The sequence below is a fragment of the Mirounga angustirostris genome, unplaced genomic scaffold, assembly GCF_029215605.1.
Source record: "Mirounga angustirostris isolate CCGP_5_RB_7025 unplaced genomic scaffold, mMirAng1.0.hap1 SCAF_3, whole genome shotgun sequence".
NCBI lineage: Eukaryota > Metazoa > Chordata > Mammalia > Carnivora > Phocidae > Mirounga > Mirounga angustirostris.
This window is the reverse complement of record NW_026991711.1, coordinates 12,040,647-12,066,467: the sequence shown is the minus strand read 5'-3', so window position 1 is coordinate 12,066,467 and position 25,821 is coordinate 12,040,647. Positions and strand designations below refer to the sequence as shown.

General features: G+C 40.0%; 1 protein-coding gene across 1 annotated transcript in view; it reads left to right on the top strand.

Moving 5' to 3' along the window:
• The window catches only part of UBAC2 (UBA domain containing 2), a 185,984-nt gene that overhangs the window by 9,360 nt on the left and 150,803 nt on the right, over positions 1-25,821 (top strand). The window contains exons 2-4 of the mRNA XM_064585933.1: positions 18,609-18,736; positions 21,416-21,535; positions 22,083-22,192. Of these exons, the coding sequence (XP_064442003.1) occupies positions 18,609-18,736; positions 21,416-21,535; positions 22,083-22,192 (358 nt within the window). The remainder of the gene's footprint in view (positions 1-18,608; positions 18,737-21,415; positions 21,536-22,082; positions 22,193-25,821) is intronic.

The following is a 25,821-nucleotide window of genomic DNA, read 5'->3' as shown; positions in this document are numbered from 1 at the left end:
ATGAGGATTCTACGCACTACATGTTTTCTTAAAAATTTTCAATCAATAAGTGTGAGTTATTGTTAGTTTTACTTCTGTCACACTGTAACTAAGTTTTACTTATGTAACCCATTGCTTATGTGACAGTTACTACTAGGTTCTGTTCTAAGCAGTTTATATATATTAACTCATTTAATTCTCAGAACAAGGAGGTATTGGGATCATTCTCCCCAATTTGCAGATGAGAAAGCTTAGGCACAGACATTTAAGTAGCTTCACCAAGATCACATAGCTGGTAAGAAGCACAATTAGAATTTGAACCTAGACAATCTGGGTCCATTGTCTATGTTCTGAATGAATGCACACTACTGCTTCTCAGACTTAAGGAAGTTTATTTCCATTTCTCTCTCCTGACCACTGAGATAGTCACAGTCTAGTGACGAATATAATAGCTCAGCTTAGCAGTGGAGCTGGTTTCCCAGTGCTTGGAAACTGCATTCCTGTTGCTTTTCCTTCCTTGCCTTGCAACTGCTGCAAGTGCTTACTCCTGTGTTCTGCCACATTCTTTTCAACCCACCGAGTCTCCCTCTGTGTTTTAAGTCGGAACCAAGATCCAGTTTTGCTTTCAGTAGGGATATTTTATGTCCTAATTAGGATCTTTTTGTCATAGCTAACACACTATAGTTATTTGCATTTGCTTCTTTTTCCCTTTTCTTCCCTTAGTAGTCAAGTTATTATCTTCCTTCTTCCATTCTCAAGTTGTCTCAGTGTCAGTTGTTTTAATGAAGATGGAGCCTACCTTAAATCAAACTATGTTAAAAATGCATTTCTATGGAATTTAGTAAGTACAACCTTATAAAGAATATCTTGTTGGGGTGCCTGGGCAGCTCAGTCGGTTAAATGTCAGACTCTTGATTTTGGCTCAGGTCACGGTCTCAGGGTTGTAAGATCAATCCCATGTCAGGATTTGTGCTGGGCGTGGGACCTGTTTAAGATTCTCTCTGCCGGGGTGCCTGAGTGGCTCAGTCATTAAGCGTCTGCCTTTGGCTCAGATCATGATCCCGGGGTCCTGGGATCGAGCCCTGTATTGGGCTCCCTGCTTCTCAGGAAGCCTGCTTCTCCCTCTCCCACTCCCCCTGCTTGTGTTCCCTCTCGCTGTGTCTCTCTCTGTCAAATAAGTAAATAAAATCTAAAAAAAAAAAAATTTCTCTCTGCCCCTCCCCTCGCTCTCTTGCTCTCCCTCTCCTAAAAAAAAAAAAAAAAAAAGAATGCCTGGGTGGCTCAGTTAAGCGTCTGCCTTTGGCTCAGGTCATGATCCCAGGGTCCTGAGATCGAGCCCCACATCAGGCTCCTTGCTTGGTTGGGAGCGTGCTTCTCCTTCTGCCTACCGCTCCCCCTGCTTGTGTGTGCTCTCTCTCTCTCTCTCTCTGACAAATAAATAAAATCTTAAGAAAAAAAAAAAAAAGAATATCTTGTAAATAATTTACTCCAGCATTTCTGCAGTGTGCCTTTTGGAACTCTGGTAAACTTGAGTTTTTTTTTTTTTTCTTAAATTAAAAAATTGCTTTAAATTTATTTTTAAGTCGACTATTACAGTGTTTATTTTTATTTTTTAAAATTTATTTTTTTTAGTAATCTCTGTATCTGATGTGGGGCTTAAAGTCACAACCCTGAGATCAAGAGTTGCATACTCTTCTGACTGAGCCAGCCAGGCACCCCTTATTTAGTTTATTTTTACTAGCTTTATTGAGATATAATTGACAAAAACTTTATATATTTATGTTGTATGTGGTGTTTTGTTACGTGTACATGTTGTGAAATGATTAGTGAAATTAAGTGAATTAACCTTATCCATCATCTCAGTTATCTTTTTGTGTATATGTTTGTGTGGTGAAAACATTTAAGATCTACTCTCAATAAATTTCAGGTATACAATACAATGTTATCACCTGTAGTCATTGTTCCGTACATTGCTTAAGATTTAACCCTCATTTAAATTATGATTATAAATGAGAATTGTAATTTAACCTTCATTTAAATCATTCTCTTTCCCAGATATTTTTCTTAAGATTTTTTAAGTTCTAGTGCCATTGTTCTCAGACATTTCCCAGTGTTATGTCATCTTAGTCCCTTGAATGTAACATAGAGTCTCAAAAAGCACAGAACTCTTTCTGAAGGTGTTCTGAGGCTGAGTGTGGTCCTAATGTTGTCAGCCATACTGTTTCTTAAAGACTGAGGAGGCCAGTGAGCACTTCTGAGACCTTAGTGGCCTGCAACAAAAAGATTTAACTTTACTAACTCTTTGATTCTAAGACTTACTGGGGATGGTTTTCAGTGTATAAAATTTGGGAACTGTAAGGAAGAAACATAAAATTCCAGTCACCATACTGCCCAGACTTCATCCCTGTTTACATATTGGTGTTGTGTAGATTTTTTTCACCTGTATGTATATGTGTAAACATTTTTAAAAGCAAAATTGGACCTGTATACAGTTTCATATTCTGCTTTCTTCATTTAATCTTTTTAAATGAATTTGCCTCATGTCATTAATAATGTTCAAAGCTAACTTCTAACATTGTTTTGTTTTGTCTTATTACAAAACTGAAACATGCTTGCTGCCAAAAAATTAAAAAATTATATAAATCAGGGGGCGCCTGGGTGGCTCAGATGGTTAAGCGTCTGCCTTCGGCTCAGGTCATGGTCCCGGAGTCCTGGGATCGAGTCCCGCATCGGGCTCCCCGCTCTGCGGGAAGTCTGCTTCTCCCTCTGCCTCTCTCTCTCTCTCTCTCTCATGAATAAATAAATAAAATCTTTAAAAAAAAAATAAAAATAAAAAATAAAAAATTATATAAATCATAATGTAGAAAGGACGAGTCCCATATAATTACTTCCCCACTTAAATAACCATCACTATAGTTTAGTGCTCAATCATTTAGACTTTTTCCATGTAAGCGCTTCCCTGTGCATTCTTCTCTCTCTCACACATGTATACGTGTGTGTGGGGGGGGGTTTACACAGACATGGCATTCAAATACGCATTTTGTGGGCTTCCCCCAAATTATCTTAGCTACGGAATCATGACTTTGAAAGATTATAACATGTTATAGTAAAATGTTTTTCCTCCAGCATTTTCCCATTTAAACAGTGTTGTGGTGAGCGTCTTTATAGTTAACTTATTGATCATATCTTTGAGTTCATCCTGAAGAAATGATCACAGGGGCACCTGGGTGTCTCAGTCAGTTGAGGGTCCGACTCTTGAATTTAGCTCAGGCCATGATCTCAGGGTCCCAGGATCGAGCCCCCACATCAGCCTCCTTGCTCAGTGGGGAGTCTGCTTGAGATTCCTTCCCTCTCCCTCTCCCTCCACCTGTGTACTCTCTCAAAAATAAATAAATAAATCTTTAAAAAAAAAAGATCACAAATATGGAATTACAGGATTAAGAGAAAGGAACATTTTAAAGCTCTTGATCTGGATTGCTGATCCTTCCAGAAAGGATGTATCACTTAACACTTTTTGGGAGCATATCTTTCTCACCAAACTTGTAACAGTGGAACGAGATAAGTTAAAATAATGTTTGCCACTTGAGAGGTGAAAAAATGGCATTTTATTGTTGCCTGAATCTGCATATCTTTGAATTTCTGGGAAAGTGAACTTTTTTCTCTTTCATTTTTACTGGGCATTTTAATATATCTTTTGAACATATTTGACTGTTTATGTACTTTGCCCATTTTTTTTTTCCTACTGGAATATTAGTATTAAATTAAGTTGATTTATAAAAGCCTTTAAGGGTATAATTATTTGTCTTGGTGTATGTTACAAATATTTTAACCACTTGTCAGTTGCTTTTTAATTTTATTCATGAAGTTTTTTTCGTGGAAAGTTTTTCATTCATAAATAAGTCATTAAAGTAAGGGGATTTAGCTAATAAGTTTTATTAGGCCAAATTTATTCTTTATCAGGTCCTAGGCCACTGAGATCTATTGAATGTTCATCTAACATTTTTTGTATCTTTTTACCTAATTATCAAGATACTATATACTGCTGGTACAAATTTGAACAGCCCAGGAGAGGAAAAAGTGAAATGTGAAATTCTCTCTCAATGCCAGCAAAGGTATGGAGTATATTCTTGTAGATTGTTTTTCCCTATGAATTATGTGTGTGTGTATTTAATATGAGTAAGATAAGCATATGGTAAAAAAAAAAAATTAAGGATATAATATGAATTCTCCTTACTAGGAGTAACCATTTTTAAGTTCCTTTTTCTTTGCTGCTTCTATTATAGCTGCTATTATAGCTTTAAATGACATATTTATGCTTCTACTGAATTGTCAACTACTGGTTCTGTTTATAGATTTCCCATAATGAAAAATGAGGGATTTCATTCAAACATCTCCTTCATCTTTTGGTTTTCTTTTGGTTACTCCTTAAGGTGGTTAACCTTTATGATTTTAAATAATGGAGGAAACCCCTTTTTGTGATTTATCGATTTTTGGTACGATCAGTAGATGATGAGAAACTAGACCAAGAGCATGTGTACCTCTTCTCTCCTCTAATTCCTGGTTTGTGTTCTGGATATGCTGTGTGTGTTTACAATCTGTTTTGTGATGATAATGAAGCCTTCCATGTATTGTCAGTAAGTTGATTTTTATGTAGAAAATCAAAACCAGTAGCCCTATTTATGTTATTATGATTGTATATTTGTGGTAGAACCAAGATGTGTGATTGGATTCAGAAGGAAAGAGAGCCCAGGTCAGAAAACCTGTGCTGTTTCCAGGAGTCTCTTAATTCCTTCTGGTAGTTCTTCACTACTTTAAGTTCAACTCAACTACTGCTGTTTCTTGATTCTTGTATCATTTTCTTCTTGGCTTCCTCTTTGTTTTTTTCCCTGATGCTGGGGACACTCTCCTGGAGTTAACTTTCATATAGAGGACACAGGTAGTGAACTTTCTGGATACATGCTTAGCCATTCTTGTACGTAGTGAAAGTAGCTGGCACGGGTTTCCTCTTTATTTGTGGTAGGTCTTTGTCCCCATGAGGCCCATACCTTAATGTCAGGGCTGACTGTAGGCTCTGTTCAAGTATGTGAGGCATGTGGACCAGCTGGTTTCCATACAGGGCGCAGAGGTGGGAAGCAGGCACTGGGGCAAGGGATGGTGAGAAGCCGGTTGCAGTCTGCAGAATTAGGTGGGCTTGGCACTTTCTGTGAACTTTACTCCTTAATAACCCTCTTGCTACCCACTGTCCCCATTGCCTGTCACCCAGGTTGCCATCTGCTTTGGGAGTTTGACGTTGCCCCAAGCTCTTCTCTACTTTTTGTCAGACCTCCAACCCTCTCGGGGTCCTCCTGAAGTGGTTTGCTCCCTTTCTTTGGAGAGCATTTCTTAGATTTCGTTTTGGGAGTAAAGCCTCTTTTTCAGCTGGGGCGGTGGAATGAATGGCCGTGCGTGGGAAGAAATGTGAGCGCGTGTGTCTGGGCGGGGTTTGGTGGAAGGGGCTGCTGGCCCAGCGGTCACCGTGCACATGTGGTGTTGATGCTACTGGAGATGGTTTAAACAGGATGTGGGTCCAGCACTAGGTGTCACTGAAGGAAAGGTAAGGTAATGAATGACTCCCTTTCATCTTGATTGTATCAAAGAGTAAGTCTCCGGCACTAGGCTGAAATACCTGACGCACTAGTTTCCTGTCGTAGCAGAGAGCAGGAGGTAGGCCCAGGCCTTTCTATCAGCAATAAAATCAGTGAGAATTTAGTAAGGTGTGCTTAGTTTTGTAGTTACCACCTATTGATGACGAAGTGACACTCATTTTCCATTTACTGTGGTAATCCTGAGTTTCAATTAAAATACGTTTACTTAACTAAATCATAGTAAGGTGATTTAAAGAAAATATTACATAATAAGATAGGTGATACTGGGATATAGCAAGAATTGTGGTGCTACAATGGGAATGACTGAAGCTTGAGAAATACTCTATCCTAAGAATAGAATAGAACAGAACAGAATCATTTTTATTATTCTGATAAGTAATTCATGTTGCTCCTGCTTCTCCCCAGGTCTTGATATTTATTGATTAGTTCCCTGGACTCGTTTGGAAGGAGACATTTTTCTGGTGTTTTGAGGGTGGTTTTATTTCAGTTTAACTTTAGAAGGGAGGAGAAGTGGACAGGTGTACGAGTCTGTCATCTTGAACTGAAATTTTATCTAGCTGTCTTTGTGGTTTCATTGCTTTTATTTGATTCTTTAGTCCCTTTAGAACCAGTTTTAAAACGTGCTTAGAGTTTAAGTGAGGCTTTTTGTCCCCATCAGCTAGCCAGTCTCTGCACCGGCAGTTACAGATGTCAGTTGCATGCCCCCTCACACACAGATCCGGTGCCCAAAGGCCACATTCAAGTCCAAACAAATGGATTTTAAATTTGGTTCTCTTAGGCTTTTCCGCCAGACACGAGTAGAAGAGGTTCATTGGATCCTCAGAGACTCAGAGTCAGACTTGGGTTTCTCCGCCTTATGGATGTGTGTTTTGTTTGCATCTTTTCCCAAAATAGACCCATTTAGCCTATGTTAAACATCTGCTGAGTAGATTACTCCCTTCCCCATTTGTCTTCTCAGATGTTCTAGTGTTTATCTTTGTAGCTGTGGTATCCTTCCTTGTCACCCTACTTTGGTTCATTCAGAGCTTCATTGGGTCTTTGAACATGTAGAACCATCTGTGGCTTGTCATGAAGCTGTTACTGGCCACGCTTTCCTCGTACTTGGCCTTTCCGGCGCAGCCCTCTCTTAAACTAGCATTTCTCAGACAGACATCCGCCTCTCTGGTGATTCTCTAGGCCAGGCATGAAAGCTGGCAGGCCACACAGATGTGTTTTGTTTGATTCGTGTGTTGGTGGTGAGGGTACAGGGGTGGGAGGAGAGTTACTTTCCCAACATTTTAAAGTTGGAAATCCAGATTTTGCTTGGATCTGGCAACATTGGGACTGAATTGTTACGTAGAAATCTGCTGATCATGTATTTTATGCCATCTCCTTCCCCCGTCTCACTGATCCCTGCCTGGCCTCTTTAAAAGGCGCTTGAACAGATTTCCTTGCCAATAACCACACATTTTCCCCTTTTTAAAATTACTTTTTTTCTCTTATGGTTTATCACAGGATTCAGAACTATCCACAGATTCACTTTTTCAGAGTCGTTCCTACTGTTGAATAATTATCCCCTGTGCATAACATTCATAGTTTTCTTCTTTTGGCTTTTAAAATTATTATTTCATTGTAATTGTATTCCCTGTCTAATTGGCACTTTTAACAATTACTGCATTTTATGCCTAATGAAAGACTTAATGTTGTTTTTGTTTTGTTTTGTTTTTTTGTTCTTTTTTTTGGGAAAGGCTTAATGTTTATATAAACTCTTATTAAGAAGGATAAACCTGAGTAGTGTCCCGCATAGTGGCTGGACCAAAATAAAAGGATAGGTGACTAATGCCATTGTTGTTGATGACCTGCAGGTTTGGCACGCTTTTCTCTGGCATGGAAGCCTTTGTGTTAGGCTCTGTTTTAGAACTTCTTTTTAAATCTTATTGCTCTTTTTTGTCCCCCTAACTCAGGCTAAGTGTTTTAGGATACATTTTTGTATCTAGAGGGTAAGTTCTCCTCCTTGCCTTTTTGTTGTTGTTTTCTGGAAACTCTTCATCTTTTCTCCTCTTCATTTCCCTGATGAATTTCATAAGCATTGGTCCAGTAACCAGTGTTTATTGGCTGCCCTCATGAGCCAGGCAGTCTGCCCGGTTGTTTGGTGACCTGTGTGAGGAATGGTCAGTGTGGCAGTTGCCCAGTGTCCTTGAATTCTCCTCTGTACATGAGGATGAATGTGGATGGCTTACAGCATTTTACTTTTGAACATTGTAAGAAAATGAATGTGACAAAAATAAAGTTGGGATCTTTTGATTCCCAGGCAATTTTATGGAAATCTTTGTTGAGATGTCACCAGAAGGCACTCGTTCCTCCCTAATTTGGACACTGAGGATAAGTTTCATTGAGCTTTCCTCTAGGAAGCTCATAGCTCCAAAGAATAAACCATGATGGTAACAGAAGGGGGCCCTTGCAGCGTACAGGTTATTGTACTTTTTTTGGACTTCCATGCTTATTTTTGCTCTAGCCCCTTTCGGATGAAAAACTTGAAGTTACTTCATGAGACGCCATTCTTGTGGAACCCTGAGAAGTTTACCAAATAGTCAAGTGGTCAGAAATAGAGAAACCAATATGATAGGATATGGTGGCCTCTCCTCTCTGGGGTGTGAACCACACTGGGGTTTTTGACTTGTGTATTTTTACATGGCTGACTTGTGGGGACAGGCACAGTTGCCGGGTTTCTCCCCCCAAGTCCCACCCCTGCTCTCTTTAGCTGTGATGCTTCTGTAACAGCCCACATGGCTAAGCTTTGCAAGACCTGTGGTTAGTGTCTTCAGGGCAGAAAAGATGGGTATTTTTTATTCAGGTAAAAATCACATGGCACAAAATTCACCATTTTATAGTGTTCAATTATTGGCTTCCAGTACATTCACATTGTTGTGCAGTCATTACCACTCACTGTCTAATAACAACATTTTTATCTCCCCAAAAAGAAGCCCAGTACCCATGTTAAGCATTCATTCTCCATTCCCCTCTCCCTTCCTCTGACAACCGCTACTCTGCTTTCAGTCTGTATGGATGTTTAAATTCTGAGCTTTACTTGTAAATGGAATCATGCAACATGTTGCTTTCATGGCTGCCTTCTTTCACTTAACGTGATGTTTTCAAGGTCCATCCGTCCTGTAGCATGTATCAATACTTCATTCCTTTACTGACTGAGTAATATTCTGTTGTAAGGATAGACCAACATTTTGTTTATCCATTCATGTGTTGATGAACATTTGGGGGTTGTTTCCACTTTTTGGCTATTATGATAATGCTGCTATCCATATTTAGATTTTTATTTGAACATCTGCTTTCAGTTCTCTTGGGTATATAACAAGGAGTAGATTCGCTGGGTTATATGGTAATTCTGTGTTTAACTTTTTGAGGAACCAAAAAGATAACATGTAAAGTACTAAAAATAGTAATAACGAAAATCTCTTTGGACAATGAACCATGATGTCAAGATATCATATTTCCTTATTCTATATTAGAAAACCATTTTTTTTTCCTTTAGAGTCATGTAGAACTAGGTTTAAATCTCAGCCCCTCAAATAACTAGCTGTACCTTGGGCAAGTTATTTAACCTTTCTTAGCCTATTTTTCACCTAGAGTAAGAAGGTAAACTAATTGCTGCCTCATGGTTATAGTAAGCATTCACTGAGATGGTGCTTTTTAAAACACAGCACCTGGCCTAAAGTAATCCACATATACTGTAATAATTATTTTAGGATAATACATAGTCACCAAAGCCTGATGGCTATTCATTGCCACAAAGAGATGGCTGTGTACTTCGGTCATACCAAAGAGGTGAATGACCCAAAAAGAAATATCTTAAACTTTGTTGTTTTATATTGGCCATAGATGTTTTGCATCTTTACTTTGAGATTAATATATTGTCTGTTATTCTCAAAAATTTGTAGCATCTCTATTTTCAGAGGTGGTAGGACCTGTTGAGGAGAAGTGACTTTTTTTTTTTTTTTTTTTAACTTTCATTTGATCCTTGTTTGGGGGCTTCATATATGAACCACTTCCTGGCTCTACTCACAGAAAGGCCAGAAGATTGCTAGTGACCTGCCTTATTTCATTAGGTAGGGATTTAATGAAACTTTTTACTGAATTAGTAGCTAGTTAAACATTATTTTTTCTAATTCTTAAAATAGATTTTTATTAAAAAAATTTGAATTTCCTGTGAACAGATCATTCGGAGATTACCACTGGTAATACTTTGATAGATGCTTTTAAAAACCCATGTGCTATTTATTTACTATTTTTAAAAGTATTATATAATAATACTGCTAGAAAGATTTCACACTTACTATTTAGGATCAGTTTTCCCAAGCATGAACTAGTTTTCTGCTGCTTAAAATTGAATATTATTCCATTTTGTGGATAGAGCATAATTTACCCATTTTCCTACTGGACATTCATGTTGTTTCTAGTCTTTTTACTATTATAAACAGGTTGTGATGAGCATCTTTGTAGCAAAATCTTTGTGCATATCCATGACAATTAGTTTGGGCCAAATTCCTAGGTAAATGTAGACTTCTTTGGATCAGAGGGTTTATATATATTTTAAAACTTTTGATCAGTTCAGCATTTGATAAGTACCCACTGCTCTGTGTTGCACCTTCCCCCCAACTGCAGCCTTTATATCTCCATTCACAATTGCATTTACTTTAGTACACAAGGCACCACTTTAATTTCTATGACTGATGTTTGTGACTGTATATGTCTTTCCCGTAAAACCTACCATCCAGGTGAAAATCCCGTTTAGTCCTGGAGTTCTGTAGCAGTGCAGCATGGGCTTCAGTTTTATTTTCAGCCGGATTGTCAGGGTTTGGACCTGGCTCTGCCTCTCCCGAGCCAGTACAGCAGACATCTTCCCTTGCACAGCATTTCAGTGCACTCAGCCTCACCTCTGATTCCATATGTTTCTACAGCCTTGTTTGGATTAGCCGGACTGGTTTGGTAAAGCTTCTTTGTTTGGTCCTCCTATGGGGCTTCTTTCTATGGCCACTCTAGACTACTGAGGGATGATGGATAAAAATGCTTTTCTGTTTCTTCGCTGGGTGATCGTTCTGAGATACATTCACAAGCCTTCCTGGAAAATTCCTTGGGATCAAGACCTTGTCGGGAACATCTGTCACTCGGAGTGGTGCCCAACTCGATGATGAATCCTTGTATTGACTCTCCCTCCCTGTTTGATTCCCCATGTCCTTCATTCCTGCTCCCTAGGATCACATTCCAAAATAAACTACTTGCCTATAAACCTTTGTCTCTCCCTTTACTTTCACTGGAACCCAGACTAAGACATTTTGTGAATATGGACAGGTAGCTTCTCTTTGAATCACAGTTTTCTCGTGTGTAAGTTTGGAGAGGGTAGTTTCTACCTCACATTGTTCATTCACCAAATACACTGAAACACTGCTCTGTGCCAGGTGCTATTCTGGGTACGGGAATATAGCAGAGCAAGACAAACAAGAACCCTACCTTCATAGAGTCCACATTCTGGTAAAGGAGACAGACGAAGAAGTAAGCAAACAAGAATTTCAAATAGTGGAAAAGTGCTGTGAAGTAAATAAAATAGCGTGGTGTGCTCTGGAGCAATGAAGTCATGAGAGAAAGCCAGTCTGAGGAGATGCTGTTTGAAATGGGGACTGAGTGGTGAGGATCAGCTGGACGTGGGAAGAACATTTTGGGTAGAGGGAGTAGCAAGTGTTAAGGTCCTGAGGTGTGAGTGTCAGGAGCAAGGTAGTATGCATAAAGTGCTGTGTATAGTACTTTGCATTTGGTAAGTGCTCAGTACATGTTGGATAGGATTAGTAGTTAAGATTTGATCAATGGTCATTTGGCTCGTGAGTTGACAAAAATTGACTCTGTAGAATAAGCAGATCATTGTAGAGGGTGTGAGTAGAGTTATGTGGTATATTTTTCTTTATTGATATAACGAAGTACATTGATTTACAATGCATTCCTGGTATAAACTTCATTTGGTTGTGATGTTTTATCCTTTTTCTTTGTAGCTGGATTCAGTTTGCTAACATCTTGTTAAGAATTTTGCATCTCTGTTCCTAAGAAATATTGGTCTGTTGTTTTAATGCCTTTGTCTAGTTGTGGTATCAGTGTAATGTTGGCTTCATAAAATGAATTAGGAAGTGTTCTCTTTGTGGTGAAGAGTTTGTGTAGAATTGGTACTCTTTTCCCCTTAAATACTTGGTAGAATTCTTCAGTGAAGCCATAAGGCCTGGAGTTCTCTTTGTTGGAAGACTTTTAACTTAAGAAATTCAATTTCTTCATTTCTATAGGACTACGCAAGTTATCCATTTCTTTTTGAGTGAGCTTTGGTAGATTGTATCTTTCAAGGAATTTGTCTGTTTTGTCTAAGTTGTCACATTAAGGGATAAAATGTTATTTTTAATATTCCGTTACCCTTTTAAAAATTATTTGTGATAAAAAGTGCATACATAAAATTTACCATTCTAATTTTTAAGTGTACAGTCCATTGACATTAAGTACATTTTACAATGTTGTGCAACCCCTTACTATCCTATGATGTCTGTGGGATCTGTAGTGACACCCCCTCCTTCATTCCTGATACTGGTACTTGTGTCTTCTTTTTTTTCTGATCAGTCCTCCTAGAGGTGTATCAATTTCATCAATCTTCTCAAAGAATCAGCTTTTAGTTTTATTGATTTTTCTCTATTGTATTTTGGTTTTCTATTTCATTGCATTCTGCCCATATGTTATTTCTTTTGATCTGCTTCCTTAGGGTTTAATTTGCTCTTCCTTTTCTGTTTTTTTTTTTTTAAGCTTATGGCCTACATCATCATTTGAGACCTTTCTCTTCCTATATAAGCATTTAATGCTATAAATTTTCCTCTAAGCACTGCTTTTAGGCCACAAATTTTACTTGGTTGTACTTTAGCTTTTCATTGTCTTTAACACAGATTCTCATTTCCCTTGTGACTCCCAACATGTTTGACCTAAATATTATTTAGAAGTATGTGGTTTAGGGGCGCCCTGGTGGCTCAGTTGGTTAAGCGTCTGACTTTGGCTCTGGTCTCATGATCTCCAGGTCCTGGGATCTAACCCTGTGTCAGGCTCTGTGCTCAGCAAGGAGTCTGCTTCTCCCTCTACCCCTCCCCCTGCTCATTTTCTCTCTCTCTCTCTCAAATAAATAAAATCTTAAAAAAAAATGTTTAATTTTCAAATTTTGGGGGGATTTTCCATCCATCTTTCTGTTTTCTAGTTTAATTCTCTCTCTCTTTTTTTTTTAAGATTTTATTTTATTTTATTTTGACAGAGAGAGACCCAGCGAGAGAGGGAACACAAGCAGGGGGAGTGGGAAAGGGAGAAACAGGCTTCCTGCGGAGCAGGGAGCCCGATGTGGGGCTCGATGCGGGGCTCGATCCCAGGACCCTGGGATCATGACCCGAGCCGAAGGCAGACGCCTAATGACTGAGCCACCCAGGCGCCCCTAGTTTAATTCTCTTATAGTCTGGGAACATACTTTGTATGATTTTAATTTCTTTATGTTTATTGAGATGTGTTTTATGGCCCAGAATATGATCTTTCTTGGGGAATGTTCTATATACACTTGAAAAAAAAATGTAATTTGCTGTTGTTGAGTGGAGTGTTCTGTAAAAGCCAATCAGGTCAAAGTGATGGATGTTGTTTTTCAAGTCTTATGTTTTTTCACTGATTGCCCTAACAGTGTATCACAGACTGCCTGGCTTAAATAACAGATATTTATATTCTCACAGATCAGGAGGCTGGAAGTCCAAAATTAAGGTGTTGACAAGTTTTTCCTGAAGCCTCCTTCCTTGGCTTGTAGGTGGCTGTCTCCCTGTGTATTCATATGGTCTTTTCTCTATATGTGTGCATCACTGGTGTCTCTTCTTGTATGGACAGATTGGGTTAGGTCCCTACCTTTATGACTTCACTTAACTTTACCTGTTTAAAGCCTCCATTTCCACATATAGTCACATTGAGGGTTGGGGCACATGAATTTTGGGGGGACACAGTTCAGTCCATAACACTGATTTTCTGTCTACTTATATTATTGATTACTGATAGGAGTGCTGAAGTATTCAGCTGTATTTGTGGATTTATTTGTTTCTCTTTTTAGTTCTGTCAATTTTTGCTTCGTGTATTTTGAAGTTTTTTCTCAGCTTTCAAATTCTGTGATTTACTGTGTGCCCCCCCCATGTTTTATTATGAACATTTTCAAACATGCTTAAAGTTGAAAGATTGGTACAGTGAACATCATATACGTACCATCTAGATTCTACAATTAACCTTTTCTTATATTTGCTGTATCACATACCCATCCCTCTATTTATTTCATCAGTCCTTTTTTTTTTTCTTTTTTTAAGCAGACGTGGAGCCCAACACAGGGCCTTAAGTCATGACCCTGAGATTAAGACCTGAGCTGAGATCAAGAGTTGTATGCTCAACTGACTGGGCCACCCAGGTGCCCCAGTACATCTTATTTTTTGATGCATTTCAAAAACTTTGTAGTCACTTTATCTCTAAACACTTAAGTATGCATGTTATTAATGAGAATTTAATAATTGTAATTGTTTAAAGTTCCTTTTTTTTTTTGAGGTGAAATTTTCCAATAGTGACATGTACAGATCATGAATTGATCAGTAAATCTTGCTGTCCATAGTAATACTGTATACTTATCCTGTGGTTTGGGACTTCTTGGACATTTGTATGTTATTGCTTTCTGCATAGACTTTGGAGATCTGATTTTTGCTCATCTTACGAGGAGGACTTAAAAAAAAAAAGAGGAGGACTTAATGGTAGAGGTGTCTGATTTAAGTTATCAGATCTGTAGTAGGGGTTTGTTTAGGCCTGGTCAGAATTAAAATGATTGTATACATTAGGATCAGTTATTCATTCCGTAATTATTTTATTTCTTTTTAGTCTTGAATTTTAATTGTGGTGAAATATACATAACCTAAAATCGACATCTCAACCATTTTTAAGTGTACAGGTCTGTGGCATTAAGTACATTCACACTGTTGTGCATCTATCTCTAGAACTCTTTTCATCTTGCAAAACTGAAACTCTGTACCCATTGAACAACTCCCTGTTCCTCCCTCCCCCATCCCCTGGCAACCACCGTTCTACTTCCTGTCTCAGTGAGTGTGACTACTTAGGTACTTGATATAAGTGGAGTCATATGGTATTTATCTTTTTGTATCTGGCTTATTTCATTCAGCATAATGTCTGAAAGATGTGTCCATAGTGTAGAAGGTGCCAGAATTTCCTTCCGTTTTAAGACAGAGTACTATTCCATTATATGTGTATACCATATTTTGTTTATCCACCTGTCCACGGATGGGCACTGGGGTGGTTTTCACCAGTGTTTATTGAGCATCCGTCATACATCAGTCACCTTTCATTAAACACTTATTGAGTGCCCTAATGGGCCAGATTCTGTTCTCAGCATGAGAGATTCTGCAGCAGTGAATATCCCAGACGGAGTTGCTGCCTTGAAGAAGCAATACACAAAGAAACATATTTCTTGATTCTAAATTGCATTTTTCATGTTTTAGTGTTTGTAAAATTGGGTGTCCTTTATAACTGATAACATCTTAGAATTTTATAAGGCATTGTTTCTTTTTTAGTGACACCTAAAATAATGGTGTATCTTACAGTCATTTTGAATCACAGATTTGATGAGGCACTATTTAATAAGTCAGTTGTTGATAAGTGCCATGAAAAAAATAATCCAGAACAAAGGGGATAGAAAGGTAGTTACATGGGGTCGTCACAAATGAGGTGACATTTGAGCAAAGCACATGTTCAGTTCGGTTGATTTTTTTCAAAGCAGGACTTCCTCCCTGAAGGATGGAGTGTGCTGGTTCACGTTCTGGTGCAAACTCTGTACCTCACTGTGGACTGCTAGCAGTTTGTGGATGGGTTACTTTGAGTAGCAGGGTACAGGGTAGAGCCCTGACAAGTGGGGATAGGGATGGGGGTTGGGAGTATTTTGCAAGATGGGCCCGGTTCTTGTATGTATGGGAAGGGCAAGGGTGATGGATTTTCTATTTAGTAACTGGCAGCAGTGTTTCCAGTTGCTCGGAACAAAAACCTTGGAGTCATCTTTGACTTTTCCATTTGTGCATACTTTACACCCAGTCAGCCAGCAAATCCTACCTGCTGTGCCTTCAGGGCGCATCCCCATTCTGACCACTCTGACCACCCCCACCTAAACCACCGTGGGCCAGGCCGTCTTCATCTCTTGCCTGGATTATCATGATGGCCTCCTAACTGGTCTCCTTTCTTTTGTACGTGCCTTCCTGTAATCTCTTCTCAATATAGCAAGCGAAGTGATCCTTTGAAAACATGTCTGATCATGTTATTCCTCTCCTTAGATCCTCCCAAAGCATCCTGTCATTTTTATAGGAAAGGTTAGTCCTTATGCTTGCCTACAGGGCACTGCTCCATCTGCTACCCCACTTCTTTGACCTTCTATCCTACCTGTCTGCCTTGTGTATCTTTTGCTCTTAGCTGCCTCTGGTGGCCTGGCTGCTTCCTAATCATATCGAACATGTTCCTGCCTCAAAGCATTTGTATTTGCTGTTTGCTCGGCCAGAAGTACAGTTCCCCAGATATCTGCAGGGCCCATTTTCTCAGGTCCCTTCTCAAATCTTATTGTATCAGAGGGGCCTTCTAATCACCCTGTGTAAAATAGTACCCCTCTTTCCCACCAGCACTGTGTTTTCCCCTAAATCAGGATAGGTTGAGTTATGCTACAGTAGCAAACAACTGCAAAATATTGGGGGCCTAAAACAAGATTTGTTTCTCATGGAAGGTACCTCTCTGTTGCCAGTCACCTGGGAGGTCTACTCCATATTGTCTTCATCTCTGGGATCTGATAGCCTAGCTACCACCTTGAGCACTGGTGGAGGGAAACACCATTCACTGTTCTTCAGGTATCTCCACAAAAGTGACATCTGTCACACTGGCTTAGCCAAAGCAAGTCATATTGTCATCCCTAACTTCAGCTAGGGGCAGGTGTCTGGAAGGAGACCAGGCAATCCATGGTGGATAGCACAACCACACTTTTTATCCTGCTTAATTTTTCTATAGCATTTATTTCCCTCTGACACAATACATATTTACCTAGTTTTGTGTATTTTCTTTTCTCTCCTGTCTAAACCACAAAGGAGTGGGGCTTTGTCCATCATTAATTGTTGTACCCCGGGGGCATAGGATAATGTGTGACCTATTGGAAGTGCTTATTAATTTTAGGGGATGATGGAGAATAACCCAAGCAAAGCATTCATTTCTTCACTTGGCGACATGTAAGCCAAGCTGGGAATGTGGAGCAGGGAGGTTGGAGGAGAGCGGAGAGAGGAGGAGATAGGATGAAATGAGAAGTTGGAGAAAAGCAGTAGAATTGCTGGTTGGTGGAGAGTGTCCATTGAGACTGGAGACCATGAACCTGCAGGGAGATCTTGCAACTCAGCTCTGTGATTTCTTCCAGTAACGTCGGGTTGCTCCAGAGCTAGCAAGGCAGAGGCAGGAATGAACGTTGGGGCCCATTTCACAAGGATAGGTGGAAGCCCAAGTTGAAGAAGGAGACGGGATCCTCGCTGCCCCTTCAGGGTGCAGCTGCATCACCCCTGCTCCATCTTCCGTCCTGTCAGAAAGATGCAGGAGCTCGCCTGTCCCGAAGGAAGCCCTTCCTCCTGGGTGGTGTGCCTGTGCTGGCAGGAGCCGTCTCCCCTCTAGGCATTCTTCCTTTCATTTGCTTCTCGGACGCTTTTGAGGTAGCTTCTCTTCCCTTTGTTTTACAGGTGAGCAGAACAAATGCTTCAAGATAGAATTTAGGTTGGTCAAGCTCACAGCCACAGTGCTCTCCTATACTTTTGAGGTGCTAGGCCATGAGGAGCTCTCTTAGTTTTTAGATTCCCTGGAGCCTTGGTTGCATCTGGGTCATGAAGACAGTATGCAACTACCTTACTAATGGTTCCAATTTAGATGTTTGCAAGACCTTACCAGAAAGGAAACAGTTGGTCTATTTTTATATACTTAAAACGGGTGCAATAACCACATTACCAACTGTAACTAGTAAATTCACTCCCAGGGAATTTCTTAAGGGGATACAGTTAAAGTGTACTTCACACGATCTGAGAATGTTGCCATCGGTGATACTTTCCTGTGGTCTTACCTGTTGATGATCTGAACATTTCATATGTGCAAGGAACTACACTAGGCTCTGTGGCCACTGTAGAGAAGAGAAGGCAGGTGGCCTCCCCTCAGGTATGTTCAATGTGGTCAGGAAGGCAAAAGAAGCATGAAACCCTGACTATTCAAATAGTACCTGGAAACAAAGGTGCAGAGTGGGGGCAAAGCCCCTGAGGCTAAAATGCTTCACTGAGACTGATGGAGGGAAGTGGAAATTGAGCCGTAACCTGAAGGCTGCCTGAGACGTAGACAAGGTTCTCCAGTGGAAAACTGACTTGGGCCCCAGCGGTAGCCCTGGCAGAAAACCTCAGCTTGCCCACCGCAGGCAGCCGAGGTAGCACTTTTAACTGCTTTTTAATTTTTTTGAAAAAATGTTTATGTGTGTGAATCTCATACATGCTCAGGAGCTAACTGGTCAGTTTGGTAGAAAACATACTCCTCTGTCTATTTTGTCACACTTTGGTGACCATTTCTGAAAAGTATTCTGTGGAAGTTACTGGCTGTAAACTTGGTTTGGTCTCATGTGAGAGTCAAATGACAGTGAACCCCTGCCAGCAAATTCCACTTGTTTTCCAGTGCCCTTTGATCACTTACCGCTGCAGATAGAGGTTTTGAGGATATATGTTAATACGAATTAAATTCCAGAGTTTGTGAACGATGTCTTCATTCTAATACAAAGGAAGTGAATTCTCTTGCTTTTTACCCAAGCAGTTTTTTAAGTCTTAGAATCAGTCATTCTGAAAGATGTTTTCTTTTTCTCTCTAGATAAGGCACCTCTGTCCAAGGGTCTTCTGCTGGTCCCCAGTGCCCTGTCCCTTTTGCTAGCCCTCCTCCTGCCGCACTGTCAGAGGTTCTTCGTGTATGACCTCCAAGCAGTCAAGGACGACTTCCAGGTGAGCTCTGCTTCATGGGCCTTTGCGGAGAGAGAAGGCAGAATCTTTGCTTGATGGGCTATTTCTTTTCTGCTATTCTTTCTGCTTTCTTTTCTGCTATTTTTTCTTTCTGTTCTTCTTCGTCCCTCAAAGCCTCTAAATTTTTTTTTTTAAAGATTTTATTTATTCATTTGAGACACAGAGATACAGAGAGAGAGAGAGAGAGAGCATGAGCAGGGAGAGAAGCAGAGGGAGAGGGAAAAACAGGCTCCCTGTTGAGCCAGGAGTCCAATGTGGGCCTTGATCCCAGGACCCTGGGATCATGACCTGAGCTGAAGGCAGACGCTCAATCATCTGAGCCACCCAGGCGCCCAAAGCCTCTAAATTTTTAAGAAATATCATTTATTTTTAATACTCCAGCAAGTGAATTTTCTAGTTGCATTTATTAATATTTGCAGGAAAGCTGGTTATAATGAAGCAGTTGCAGTATTTCCTTTTACTAGTAGGCACATCTCACATTCACTTCTTACTCATGGAAATGCAGTTTGCAAAAAGTTTGCAAAAAAAAGTTTGCAAAAAGAAAAGCAGTGTTAAATCTGTTTTAATTATGATTAGTATGCATTCTTAACGTTTTTAAAAGCATTTTTGTACTTAACATTTCAGAACTTTATATTCCAAGTCTGAGTATTGATTAGATGATCTAAGCTCTTCCAGCTCTAACAGATTGTGAATCTATGAATTACTTTTATAGTGGTGGTTATATCAAGTAGGAAATCTCCCTTGGGTTTTTATTTCTGGGAAGAGCAGAACTCTATGGCTTTTGAGATTTATGGGCTGACCGCTTTGAAGATGCTGGTGCTGGGTTTTGTCTGTGAGTTGGAGCGTAAAAGGGATGTTCGGGCACCAATCCCAGAGTGGCGGCTTTCCCCACACCACCGGGCAATTCTTGGCTACCCTCTGGGTGTCCTACGATTCAACTAAATCCTGACACCGTGGGACGCCTGGGTGGCTCAGTTGGTTAAGCAACTGCCTTCGGCTCAGGTCATGATCCTGGAGTGCCGGGATCGAGTCCCACATCGGGCTCCCTGCTCGGCAGGGAGTCTGCTTCTCCCTCTGACCCTCCCCCCTCTCATGCTCTCTCTCAAATAAATAAAAATATTAAAAAAAAAAAAGTCCTGACACCGTCTACCTGGAGATAGCATCCGATCTCATGGGTGAAGGCTTCAGTCCCACAAGGCTGCCCGCCGTGCCCCATGCTAGTTGCAAAGCACAGGCTAGTTGCAAAGCACCTGTGCTTCTGACCAGCTGGCAACCAATTAGAGATTACCACGATCTCCCCCTCGGACATGAGATGCCATTGCAAGTCCAACTTGTTACTAGTACTTATGACTGACTGGCTTTAAATCAGAGGTTCCCTTGACCCCCTCCTTAGGTTTGATTAGTTTGCTAGAGTGGCTTTCAGAACTCTGAGAAACATTTTACCTGCTGGATTACCTGTTTATCATAAAAGGATAGGATAAAGGACACAGATGAACATCCAGATGGAAGAGATGCATTGGGCAAGGAATGGGGGGAGGACACAGAGCTTCCATGGTCACTCTGAGGTGCCATGTTATCACCAACGTGGAAGCTCTCTGAACCCTGTCCTTTCGGGTGTTAATGCAGCCTTCATTAAATCATTGACCATTGGCAGTTGATCCAACCTCCAGCCCCTCTCTGTTCCCTCATAGGTAGGTCAGAGGGTGGAACTGAAAATTCCAACCCTCTAATCCCAAGGTTGGTTCCCCTGGCAACCAGCCCCCATTCTTAGGTGCCCCCATTCTAAAAGTCACACACTGACATAAAAAAAGACACCTTTCTGGCTTTCATCAGTTAGGAAGTTCAAAGGATTTTAAGAGCTCTGTAGCAGAAGTGAGAGTAAAGACCAAATCTATATTTCTTATTATAAGTCGCAGTATCACAGAGTGTTAGTGCAAATTATGGTATGTAACCTACTACCTTTTCTTTGCTAAATACTCGATTAGCCGTTTTAAGCATAATACTCTACTTCTGGAACACTGACATCTTTTCTTCATGGTGATGTAATTGATATCATTGCTCATGTTGGCTTTATCAAGTTTCTCTGAAAGTCTTTCAGTTACTTATCCAAATTACTGCTTTCTGTCAGAATATAATATTCTGTATTATTTCAGTTGCTATAATGCACTTCTTCTGGACCCTGGCTGCATATTAGAATCACCTGAATAAACTACACACACGCACACACACACACACACGTTGATGCCAAGACCTCACCGTAGACCAGCTGAGTTGAAAAATCTAGTGGTAGGCCTGAACATTGGTGTACTTTTTTAAAAAAATCCCCAGGGGATTCCAGTATGTGGCCAGCCCTGAGAACCACTGCTGTAAGGGAACATAAGGGCCCTTTGGCCCCAAGTTGGTATCTTTCTGATTTGGGGGATTAATTTGGTTTATCTGGCCAAATACGCAAGAGTCCCCTTCTAATGCCCTGCTTTTTGGGCACCTGGGCTGTAAAGGTGGGGACCTGCCTACATGGAGGAGTTTTCCTTTTGTGTGTATATCATTATTTTTATTAAATTAGAGTATTAAAAATAAGCAGTATAAAGTAAATGTAATAAATTTATAAGGCAGAAATCTGAACAAATCTTACTCATTATTCTTTTTTAAATCCCCATTTAGATTTGGAGGTTGATATGTGGAAGAATAATTTGTCTTGATTTGAAAGATACTTTCTGCAGTAGTCTGCTTATTTATAATTTTAGGATATTTGAAAGAAGATATGGAAGCAGAAAATTTGCAGTAAGTTTTTATGTATTTTCCCTTTGCTACTTATGTTATGGAAAAAAAGTATTTTTGTTTTCTTATTTTTAAATAGTTTTGTTAAGCTTGGTGTTATTACTAACAATTATCTTTTAATTACATGATCCTCCATCTGATTTGGAACATGGATATTAGCCAAAGAAAAAATTTAAATTTAAGCCACTTGCATAACAAAATAATAATGGTAATGATAATAGATAATATCAGGTGTGAGTGGCTAATAAAAATTTTTATTAGGATTTTACTTCAGTAAAATTTTAATCACTTATTTTGCTTAATGGTTTGTGTGTTACTTGTTAAAAATAAATCAAGCTATAAATGTCTTCTTTTTTTTTTTACCATACTTAGAAATTATGAAAGTGTTAATGCATTGCACCAATATGGCTTTACTCCCCCATTTTGAAAACTCTATGCTAATAAAAAAAAATTAAAAGAAATAATGTACCTGAGCTGGTTCTAATTAAATAAATGTTAGTTTATTTTTTGAAGACTCCTTTCAATAACGTTCTTCCTGTTTTGTTTTTAGTCCTTTTTGCTGGGTTCCTGGGTTTTGTCGGCCTTGGTTGACTTCGTCCTCGTTGAGGCCGTGTGGTATTTCTTTGGTATCGCTGCAGCTGGGAATTTGCCTTCTGGATTGTAAGTAGCTCTCAAAGATTAGCTTAATAATTACTTAAATCTGATTTAAGTTATTGTACATGCAAGTCAGTAAAAGAATATATTAAACTCATAGATGTTGTAAAATTGATTTTAAGGGTAAAAGAATCCAGTGTATACTTAGTCACATTTTCATTATGTTCTTGAAACAGAATCTGTATTACACTCACTCTTCTTTCCAGCTTTGAGATCCCATATTTTAGAGAATTTTTAATGAATGTCCTGTTCTGGTCCAGAAGGTAGAATTAATTTTGTATTTTTATAGTGAAATTTTGTCTGTAGTTTTATGAACTAATTAAATAAAATTTAGTTAGATTAGATTTGGAAACAATTTGAAGTTAAGCTTCTGAAAAATGATGTTTTTAAAATTGATATTGTTTAGATACTTCTGCCAAAGATAAAACAAAGTTTATAACTTCATAGCCAGCCTGCAGTGGCCAATCTAACTCAGTGTGTGTGTGTGTGTGTGCACTTTCATATTGTGTTGATCTTCTTTAAAAATAAAACAAAACATGTATTGGTTTATGAAATAACTAGTATCTAAAAGTAGAGTAGCACATATAAATGACCTTAAAGCATCTTGGAATTAAGTATCTGAGAGATGAAATACTGTGAAATAAAGATACATCAGATATTTAAAATTCTGTGTGTACTAACTTCTGCCTTATTTTAATTTAGATATGTGTTTTTAGAGAACTGTTTGGGTACTGAATGTATCTTAATTCAGATTCACTTTGGATCTCTACCTTAAAAATATAGTTAGTTAGTGATCTAATAGCCTTCACACTTATGTTGTTAATATTTACAGTGTAGCCTTTATGGGATTTACTTAATTATTATTGCACTCATTAAATAACTGTTGACCATTAGCTGTTTTAATAATGTGTGATTCCGAATGATATCTGAATGGAGAGACACAGTGAGAGAGGGAACACCAGCAGGGGGACTGGGAGAGGAAAAAGCAGGCTTCCCGCCGATCAGGGAACCTGATGCAGGGCTTGATCCCAGGACTCCTGGGATCATGACCTGAGCCGAAGGCAGACGCTTAACTGACTGAGCCACCCAGGCGCCCCTTGTTTTGTTTTTTTAAGATTTTATTTCTTTATTTGACAGAGAGAGAGAGAGAGAGCAGAGTGGCAGGCAGAGGGCGAGGGAGAAGCAGGCTCTCTGCTGAGGAGGGAGCCCGACGCGGGGCTCGATCCCAGAACTGTGGGATTATGACCTGAGCCAAAGACAGACGCTTAACTGACTGAGCCAGCCAGGTGCCCCTAGATGGAGAAGTTTAAGTTGACTCTTTTGCTGTTGTGGAAAATAGTGTAGTCATCAGGAATGATTCATGTTGATTCAGAAGAGAAGCAGTGTTACTAAGTCATTAGTTTTCCCCAAACATTTCTCATCTAGGCTAATTCTTTTTGGTTCTTTCTACGGCCTCCTGAGATATGGAAGTATATTGAAAGACAATATGAATGTTAATTCAGCCATCACCTGAATGAGAACATATTTCTCTTTCCTTTTCAAATCATGAAACATTACATATGGCTTTTTAGAGTCCTGAAGCTTTCTCAAACATAGACTTCTTGGGGGGCGCCTGGGTGGCTCAGTTGGTTAAGCGACTGCCTTCGGCTCAGGTCATGATCCTGGAGTCCCTGGATCGAGTCCCGCATCGGGCTCTCTGCTCGGCAGGGAGCCTGCTTCTCCCTCTGACCCTCCCCCCCTCATGTGCTCTCTCTCTCTCATTCTCTCTGTCTCAAATAAATAAATAAAATCTTTAAAAAAAAAAAAATAGACTTCTTGGAACATAAATCTTTGTTTCAGTAAACTCTGCATTTTGTGAATACATCTTTCATTAGATGTTAGCAAAGCTTCAGAAACTCAGGAGAGGAAACTACTCTTTTTTTAGTTAGCGTGCTTTATAATTTGCAGTATTCTTCACATAACCTCTTGTTACCCTTTTTCTTTTGCCGCCAATGCCAAATTTATTTGCACTCTCTACAATTCTTCATTTCTATTTAATTCTCTCTCTTTTTTTTTTTTACCTGACTGTAGTTAAAACTTGTCTTAGAAATGTCCCTAGGGGCGCCCGGGTGGCTCAGTTGGTTAAGCAACTGCCTTCGGCTCAGGTCATGATCCTGGAGTCCTGGGATCGAGTCCCGCATCGGGCTCCCTGCTCAGCGGGGGGTCTGCTTCTCCCTCTGACCCTCCTCCCTCTCGTGCTCTCTGTATCTCATTCTCTCTGTCTCAAATAAATAAATAAAATCTTTAAAAAAAAAAAGAAATGTCCCTAGCGGGCGCCTGGGTAACTCAGTTAGTTAAGCAACTGCCTTCGGCTCAGGTCATGATCCTGGAGTCCTGGGATCAAGTCCCACATCGGGCTCCCGGCTCAGCGGGGAGCCTGCTTCTCCCTCTGACCCTATCCCCTCTCATGCTGTTTTTCTCTCTCTCTCTCTCTCAAATAAATAAATAAATAAAATCTTAAAAAAAAAAAAAATGTCCCTCACAACCAACTAATTTTTAAAGCCAGTGTCTTATTTTCATTTGTTTTATTTGCCCTTTCAGTAGCTCATAAATACTTTTGAGCTCCATTATTTCATGAACTAACCTGCTGCCTTGAGCCCCAGCCTGCTGCTCTCTCCTGGTGCTTTTTGATCTTATTTATTGTGTGCAGCTCCTTTCTCAAGCTTACTCTGAGCTTCCTTGTCCACTCCCATGACGTCAGCTACAGTTAACATCTGTTGTTTGTTTCCCAGCTCTCTATCTCCAGCCCATATACTTTCCTGATCTTGCTAGAGTCATATTTCTAGTGGCTTCTAAGACTCAGAGAAAATTTGTCATGTTCTGAGCTCTCATCTCTTCTGGTCTCCTCTTTTGCTGGGCTCGCATCTCCATTAATGGCATTTCCATCTACCTGGTCATCCAGTCTTTCTCTTTTCTCATCCTTGGACTAGGGCACCAGGTCCTGTTAATTTGAAGTCCTGTGTAAATCATTCATTCACCACATCTTCTCTACTCCTGCTGTCAGGTCAGTCTAAACTCTAAGATGTTATTTATTTATTTGAGAGAGAGAGTGAGAGTGAGAGCGAGCTCACAAACAAGGGGAGAGGCAGAGAGAGAGGGAGAAGCAGACTCCCCACTGAGCAGGGAGCCTGACACCGGACTCATTCCCGGGACCCCGAGATCATGACGTGAGCTGAAGGCAGACACTTACCTGACTGAGCCACCCAGGCGCCCTTAAACTCTGATCTTTTCCTGCCTAGATTGTTCCATAATTCTCTAACTAGTCTTCCTATCCACTTCAAAGCATCCCAGATAATGTGGTTAGAAATTATTCTTCCAAAATGCAAGTTCAACCATGCCAGTCTTCTTTTAAAATCTTTTAAGGGGCGCCTGGGTGGCTCAGTTGGTTAAGCGACTGCCTTCGGCTCAGGTCATGATCCTGGAGTCCCTGGATCGAGTCCCGCATCGGGCTCCTTGCTCGGCAGGGAGTCTCCTTCTCCCTCCAACCCTCTCCTCTTTCATGCTCTCTCTCTCTGTCTCTCTCTCTCAAAAAAAAAAAAAAAATCTTTAAAATCTTTTAAATACGAGGCGCCTGGGTGGCTCAGTCGTTAAGCGTC